The 8,181-nt window shown below is 45.2% G+C and overlaps 1 protein-coding gene across 2 annotated transcripts in view; it reads left to right on the forward strand.

Annotated features, from left to right (window-relative positions):
• Positions 1-7,830, forward strand: part of LOC148348836 (connector enhancer of kinase suppressor of ras 2-like) — a 45,355-nt gene extending 37,525 nt beyond the window's left edge. For both annotated transcript variants that reach the window (XM_088320692.1, XM_088320693.1), the window contains exons 20-23: positions 1,032-1,515; positions 4,034-4,233; positions 4,310-4,378; positions 5,587-7,830. In XM_088320692.1, coding sequence (XP_088176818.1) covers positions 1,032-1,515; positions 4,034-4,233; positions 4,310-4,357 — 732 coding nt within the window. In that variant the 3' untranslated portion in view covers positions 4,358-4,378; positions 5,587-7,830. The remainder of the gene's footprint in view (positions 1-1,031; positions 1,516-4,033; positions 4,234-4,309; positions 4,379-5,586) is intronic.
• The last annotated feature ends 351 nt before the right edge of the window (positions 7,831-8,181 follow it).

The raw sequence follows: 8,181 nt of genomic DNA on the forward strand, positions 1-8,181 counted from the left end.
GGCAGCAAAAGAGTGAATAATTCATGAGGAGGAATCGAAGGAGCAGGCGTTGTGTCAACCATTTGATTTCAAATGTACAGTAATCCCTCACTGTATCACTTTTTGCGGTTTCGCTGCTCGGCAAAATTTAGTTGTGCGTCGTGTTCTGAGTTCTGATTGGCTGAACAGTCGCCTTGTCCCTTTTCTGCCTGTGTCTACTTGTGTGTCAATAACCCTGCGGTCTAAGATTTACACATATGAGTTTTTCCTTGCCCGCATGCTGGTTTGCTAGTTTAAGATCAGGTAATTGTGTAATTTTGTAACTGTAATCCTGTGCAGTCCTTTGAGACATTTTTGTGATTAAGGGCTATATAAATAAATTTGACTTGACTTGACTTGACTTGACATATGTACAAAAGATTTCTGAACTTAGTTTCTCCAAAAGTCATATTGACAACAAAAGGATCTAAACCCACACAAGCACCAAAAGGCAGGAGCAGATGCTTTCTATCACCAACAAACTTGGACCTTTCGGAACAATAAAGCAGAGGTCGGGAACCTAGGGCTCGGGAGCCATATATAGCTCTTTTTATGAGTGCGTTGGGCTCAGAAATAAAGGTTTGCTCATGCAAATATCTGTATTGTTACAATTGTAATGTGCCCTATACAGAGTTAAAAGCCATTGTAATGCGGCTGTGCCTCCAGTTGCTTCACATTTTCAAAGCGTTGGTTTCCAGTTGGCTTATTGTAGTCAGCACGTTTTGCAGTGCCTCTCGACATTATATGCTTTGCAAACAGCCACGGTCTCTCGGCTAATTAGGCAGACACGGTTGTTTCGGATTTCGGTGAAAGAATACTCCAATTTCCACTTATCCTGGACTGGCGGCCCTCACAGTCAACTTTCCTTTTTTTTTAAATTTTCAGTCGCCATGTTGATAATTTGTTATTTGTTAAATCAATAAATACACGTTTCTACTTCACGATTCTGACTATGGCGGGCCTAATTGTTACTCTTTTTGGTGGAATCGCTGTAAGCATTGCTTTGTGTTTAGGTGAGCCCTTTCCTGGAACCCAAACACGGTCCTTTCTCCTCCACCGACACATTCCGCTCACGTTCTTCTCACGAGGATTACCACTCGGAGCCTCCGGAAGGCGGAAACAACGGCGGGATCTCCCCCAGGCAGAAGACGGGCGACCGGCGAAACTCCTGGCAGGACCGGATGGAGAGCGGCTCCAGAATGCACTTCCTGCAGGCGTACCCCGGGGAGGACCCCCTGCTGGCGGAGCACCGGGACCAAATGGCGGCCGAGTATCGCAGGCAGTCCACCTTGCCGGTGCAGCGAAGCCTGCTGCAGGAAGAGTACCGGGTGCCGCCGTTGCCCGTCAGGTCCGGCTTGGATTCGGAGACGGGAGGGAAACCTCGCAGCTTCACGCTCCCTCGAGACAGTAATCTTCACGCCGTCCTGTCGGCCAATGCCGAGGGGACGGATGACTCGCTGCCCCGACGCTACCCGCCGGAGCGGCCTAGGGAAACCGGTGAGATACATCGTAGCAGAGGTGGCCTTTGGGGCTAATTGCAGCCCGACCAGGGCTACCGGGTATTAAAGCCTGTCCCGGCTTGAGTCCGACCAATTACCTCGATTTGAGGGACAGAACCCGAAGCAAACCTGAATTTTCATATTTTTGGGTGAGGACTCGGGAGGAGGATTAGGTGATCGTGCTGATGAGCTAACCCACAAGGGTGGCAATGCGGGCTAAGTTGTGCAAGAGGGGGGCGGTTTCCATTGCTTTTTGGAGTCTGTGGAGGAAGTACAGGCGTTGATGGGCTTCTTTGGCCAGGGATGTGATGTTATTGCTCCAGGACAGTTCCTTGCTGATACGCGCACCCAGATACTTTGCACTACTCACCCTTTTCCACCGCAGCACCGTCGATCGTGAGTGGGGCATGCTCGGTGTGGGCCCTCCTGAAGTTGACAAAGATTGTCTTCTACACACCACTGAGCCAGCATGCCTACTTCACGCCTGTCGGTAGTCTCATCGCCGTTGTGGAAAAGACCCACCGCAGTCGTGAAGATGTCGGAGCTGGATCTCAGGGTACGGTCGTGGGTCAGCAGAATGAAGAGACGCAGGCTCAGTACGCAGAGTTTTTAAAACCGCTGACGTTTCTGTGAGCCAAATACAAAGCCCTGGCTGTGCTAACTTGAAATCTGATTGGTTAAACCGACAGCTTTACCGACACTTATGTCATACCTTAGAGCCTGCAGAATTTATTGTGAAGGCCTTTGGGTAGATTTCTGACCCTGGCAACAAGCGATGTCTGAAACGTGATTGGTTAAATGCTTAAACGTGAAAGAATACATCTTAAAGCAGCGCAGCCAGCGGTAAAGGATGCTGACAAGCAATGAGAGGCTGTACTTGCCCATGACACACCATAGGAAATTGTGCCCCTAAGACCCGTGTGCTTAAGAGATTCAACCAACTAAAAATTCATGGACAAAATATAATTAACATCAATTGATTGTGATATTTCTTAGGCCAGAAGAGAAGGCCTTACAGCCCCCGATGTCCTTCCACCGCGTCATCCACATTTTTCCCTGCCGTGCCTTCACTTTTGCATAGTCTCCCCTTCTCTCGCCCTGTTTCTATTCTACTTTCAAGTCCTTTTTTGCTCCGTCCCTAATCGAGATGTCGCAGTAGCTTCCGGCCACGTCTGGAAGCTGCAGCCTGCATGAATCCTCTCTGCCATGTTCAAACAGGATAAAGAAACCGGCCTGAAGGCCTTTTCTATTCATCCTCATTTAGATTTTGCTCTTAGTCTGCTTTAATGAGCGGATCGCAGTTTCTAAATGCAGTAAGAGCTGTCAACCAGTAGAGAGCAGCATACGTTATATTTAGAAGATAGATATTTTGCATGCTTTAAATGATAAATAATTGATCATCCTAACTTCTACTGTACATAAGCTACATATATCAAATAGAGGAGAAATCATGTCCATCCATCCATTATCTGCACTGCTTATCCTCAGTAGGGTCGCGGGGGTGCTGGAGCCCATCCCGATTTATTAAAAAAAAATCAAATTAAATGTACTATATAGGATTTTAGTCCTTGTTTTAAGGCAGGGTTTTTCAACCAGTGTGCCAGGGCACACAAGGGTGCCGTGAGACCTTGTCTGGTATGCCACGGGAAATGTGCCCGACAGAAAAAGCATGCCGATTGTCAAGTAACCTTCAAATTAAAAGCTAAAAATAACATCATTTCACAAATTTGAATTCCTTTTTATTATTTTAATTTTACTTTAAGGGCAGCACGGCGGCGCAGTGGTTAGCGCATGTCTTGGGAACCTCCTGCGTGGGTTCAAATCCAGAATTCCTGTGCGGAGTTTGTATGTTCTCCTAGTGCTTGCGTGGGTTTCCTCCGGGCACTCCGGTTTCCTCCCGCATTCCAAAAACATGCATTTCAGGTGAATTGGCCGGTCCAAATTGTCCCTAGGTGTGAATGAGCGAGCGAGCTGTCTGTCCCCGTGTGCCCTGCGATTGGCTGGCAACCAGTTCAGGGTGTCCCCTGCCCACTGCCCGATGATTGCTGGGATGGGCTCCAGCACCCCCGCGACCCTACTGAGGATAAGCGGTGTAGCTAATGAGATGAGAGATGAGATGAATTTTACTTTATTTTGCAGGTACATATATATCCAATATTTCGATGTTTAGAAAGTCCTGTTTAACTTTGATTTTGTGACAAAAGTCAGGCTTTAATTTGTTAGAAATGACCTCCCTTCCTCCTGAGTCCTCACTAATGAAATTTAGAATATTGGGTTTGCTTCGGGCTCGGTCCTGCAGTTGCAGTTCATTGGTCGGGCTCGGGCTGCGTCAGGCTTTAATACCCACGGGCACGGGTCGGGTCGGGCTGAATTTTTTTCACGATCCTACCTCCAGAGAGGAGTCCTTTATAATGTCTCTGGCTCTGCTTCGGTATCGCAAATTTCCTCCAGACCGGGCCGAGAGCATCCGATAAATTTCCCTCTGTAATCCACGGTATCGGTCTCGTATGCCGTAGGGCGCCGACGAGACTCCAGGCTGCAGTCGGACTCGGTGGGGGATCTGTACCGCGCCCTGGAGCAAAGCAGCCTGACGTCCTCATCCGACCATCGCTCGACCGGACGGCTGGAGTACAAACGCTCTTTTGTGCGCAGAGTCAACGATCCCTTGCTCAACGACAAGCTCCAGCGTTTGCGAATCCTTCACACTTCTCTCAATGTACCCATGCGAAACTCCAACGCTGCTCCGTAGCTTTTCCTTCCTGAAGCTTGTTTGTTTTTCTGCCTGCCTGCAGAATGTTCCTCTTCAAGACATCAACCGCTCCTTGGGGTTTTTAGGCTGAAACCGTGGCAGAGATGAAAAGGTAACAGAGAGTTTCCTTGATATCAGGGGTGGGCAAACTACGGCCTGTGGGCCACTTTTGGATAGGACCTCGTTGGGCGTCGCTCCAAAACATGCGCAGAGACACGAAATATGGCAGAGAGGGAACGCCCTTTATTCAACAACATTCATCCACGTTCGAAGTCCGTCTGAGAGACAATGGCATTTCTACTGTGTTCAACAAGATCACGTGATGTTTTTCTCAGACTTAGATCATCAAGCTTTTTAATCCGGACCACCAAACCAAAAGTTTCCAAAAAGCATCACGACATAGTGCAACTTTGTGTTTCTGTCCAGAATAATATTCAAAAAGCGTTCATGTGTACTGTGCCAATATGCAAATCACTATTTCCTGCATTTGCATTGTTTCCTTGTATATTTACTCCATTTATCAGGATATTTATCAAATGTCATGCAAAAAACACATTTGCATTTTGAGTTTTTAGCTTTATCAAATCTTGTGCTAAAAGGTACACTGTGTAAAATTTGACGACTATATGTCACTGTCATTTTTTTCCTTTAGGTGTCATATACCAATACAAGACTGATGTACTCCATATGATCCTTTTTTTTTAAAGGGATAGTGTGTAATATTTGACCTAGAGGTAAGATAAGGCCTAAAAAAAATCCAGCCCAACTCAACCCGGCCCGCAGGTATATAAGTCCGAACCTGAACCATTTGGTCGAAGATTTTCTGTTTTTCTTGAGATGACATTACCATACAAAAGTATTACAATGTTGTGTAAACAGTACACTCAGATAAAAAAACAGGATAATGAAAATAAACAGGACAGCAAACTAGACAGAAACAAAACTTGAAACCGATATTAAACAGGACACAATAAACAAGAACAATACCGGAGAGGAAATGCCAACAGGAACAGGACCGAGTCAGAACCCACGTCTTGCTGGGCAGAGGCTTGTTAACGGACTGACCAAGGAAAATTGAGAGCACTGAGCTTAAATAGACAGAAAGTCAATCTTTTAACGAGTTGCCGCTGGTGACATCAGCAGCCTTAATGACTGACAATGCAATCTGCGTGCGAGTGTGAGTGAATGGGTTAGTGTGAAGCACATTGTAAAGCCCTTTGGGAAATTTTTAAGCAAATTCTACCCAGCACTCAAAAGGTTTGCCCACCCCTGATTTCTGTTACTCTGCAAGCAGTTTGATTGAGATCTTTCTTTTTGTAGGACACGCCCTAAAAAGTCAAGCGGCGCTCGGGAAAATAAGCACTTTGTGTCGGTGTCAGGGACTCCATGGAGAGCTTCTTCTTCACTGGCATGCATGGCCCTTTCCTCTTCTTCTTTTTTTTCAGGAGTTCTGCTCTTCCCGTTGACTTTTTGGGATGTACATTCAATTTTGTGATGTGACAACTCGATATTAAATATGACATGGCTACACAGCTGCGGAGGACCAAAACTGCCCGGATAAACACGTGAATAAATGAATAAAAAAACGAGTGATTATTAAATCATATTTCTGAAATGGAATACGAATGAATGGAATTAAAAATAACAATATTGGGTCCCGAATATTAGAGTCAATGTAAAAAAAAAACGGCATTTGCCGTTCTGTCCATCAAAAAGTGAAGGGCACTTGTGCGGCCGCAACCTATTATCCCCGGTCGATTATCGCTGAGAGCAGGGGACGAGAGAGCAAACTTTTATCATGCGTGGCGGCTCTTTCTTTATGTTCCTCAAATGAACAGCACCCCTGTGACCGCAAACAATTATCCAAGGTCGACTTTTACTGCGAGCGAGGGCCGGCAGATTTTTGCATTTTGCGGGGGTTCTTCTCCCCATGAACTGCCATAAAAGAGGGATTACAGTATTGGCTTATCGATTCATTCATTTTTAAAGGGACAGTGTGTATTTTTAGACCACTCGATGTCACTGTATTGTGTAGTGCAACTGTAAACAAGTGTTAAAAACACAAGGAAGAATACAAAGTACGAAGAGTCAAAAGTACCAAACATTTCTCTTCGTTTTTTGGCCCAGCCTATTGCGTGGTTTTTTGTTTTTTTTACCCGTAGCAGCAGGATGGATCGTAATTATGTCAGCTCTTCAGAAGTGAGGCTCACGTTGTGTAAAATAAATGTATAATTCTTGTCTTGCAAGTATTTTTATATGTTAGTTTAGAATTTTTGCCCATAATTTAGAACAATACTATTTTTTTATAAGGAAGGACGTTTTTTTATTTTACCACCAAAAGGCGTTTTCCATCGTCAAGTCCCATTTATTTGTGATGTCCTTTATCAGAAAATGTCTCAAAAGACTCCACAGGTTACAATGACACCATCCCCTGATGTAAAACCTACAGGAGGGCAAGGAAAAACTCAAAAACCTCAGCACGAGTAAATAAGAAACCTTGAGAAGGGGCCTCACGAGTGGTCATCCCCTTCCGATTTAGCATTGGGTAATAGTGTCAGGACCAGAACGGAAACAGGACCCAATTGCGTGACGTTTCTCACAAGTTTATCGAGAAAGAGAGAGGAAGGGCAGCGCCGGCGATCCGATGCGGGAAGCAAGACGCTCTCGCACTCGGACTGTGACCCGAACACTGTAAGTGGACCTTGCGTAGCGAGCGTGGGACGAAAAATCAGGTCTGTAGCCGGGACAGGGAGAGCAAAAGTGCGGTCGGGGTCGGAAACGAGTCGTAAGCCGGAGACAAACGGGAGCAAAAATGGGATAGGCGGGAGTCGGGGTCAAAAAAAGGCTTGCCCTGTATAAACAGAGGTTCGTAGACGGACTGTGACACAACAGGGTTTAAATAGGGAGCCAATCAGAAATGAGCGGGTACAGGTGATTTACGTCGTTAATCACGACAAATAGTATAGAAAACATAATCAATATCAATCAAATAAATAGGTCATAGGATGACATTTGTCCAGAAAGGGCATGACAGCAACAAGACTCGATATATACTCGTTTTTTCCCTTTTGACTTTATTCATTTATTCTTGGATGTTACATTCGGGCACTTTGGGTCTCCCGTACACAACATTTTGAGGATACGTGCTGGAATACAAATAGTAAATCAAGTGCTGTGCCTCAGTGATTGTGAATGTACTGTACATTGTTCTTGACTCACCAGAGAGGGCGAGAGTGTGAAAATATCACACTTGGCAATAAGGAACTCGCGGAATACACAAAAAGGGTCGTCACAACAGTTGTCTATTTTTGTATGCGTGCGGTCTTTCCGGTTGTGTTCGTGATTCGAGGGATAGCCTTGGTCCCGGCCGCCTCCACCTCCAGATTTATTTTGCAGAGTTCGTTTGGCTACGAGGAGGGATGAGGACTCGTGTTTATTGAGTGTTTCACGTGCAAGCATGTTTTGTAATATTGTACTAAAACACCTGCCGTTTTGCTGCACTCGTGTTGTAGCCGCAATACTTTTCTTTCATGATGGAATAAAAAGTGGCGTGGGTACACCAAAGACCACGAGTCATTCTCCGTTCTGTGGAGTCTCGAATGTCACAGACACTTTGACATTTGAGAACAATTTTGATCAGCAAGTATTTAGGGTTTTTACTATCTTACTACTGCATTTTCCAGACTATCCGTCACAGTTTGGTTCATGTCTTATACTCTAGAGCAGCTACACTATTATCAAGACTCTTTATCAGGGGTCTCTAACTCAATTGAGTTCCGCTGTTCTTAAAGGGACAGTGTGTAATATCTATCAACAAACTACCGAGACTCAAAGTATTTCTCAAAGAAAGAAAAAAGGGGAACAAGAAAACCAAAAGAAGGAAAAGATAATAGTGAAAGAGGAAGTATAAAGAAA

The sequence above is a fragment of the Urocampus carinirostris genome, chromosome 17 (genome assembly GCF_059441175.1).
Source record: "Urocampus carinirostris isolate Australia breed hairy pipefish chromosome 17, RoL_Ucar_1.0, whole genome shotgun sequence".
NCBI lineage: Eukaryota > Metazoa > Chordata > Actinopteri > Syngnathiformes > Syngnathidae > Urocampus > Urocampus carinirostris.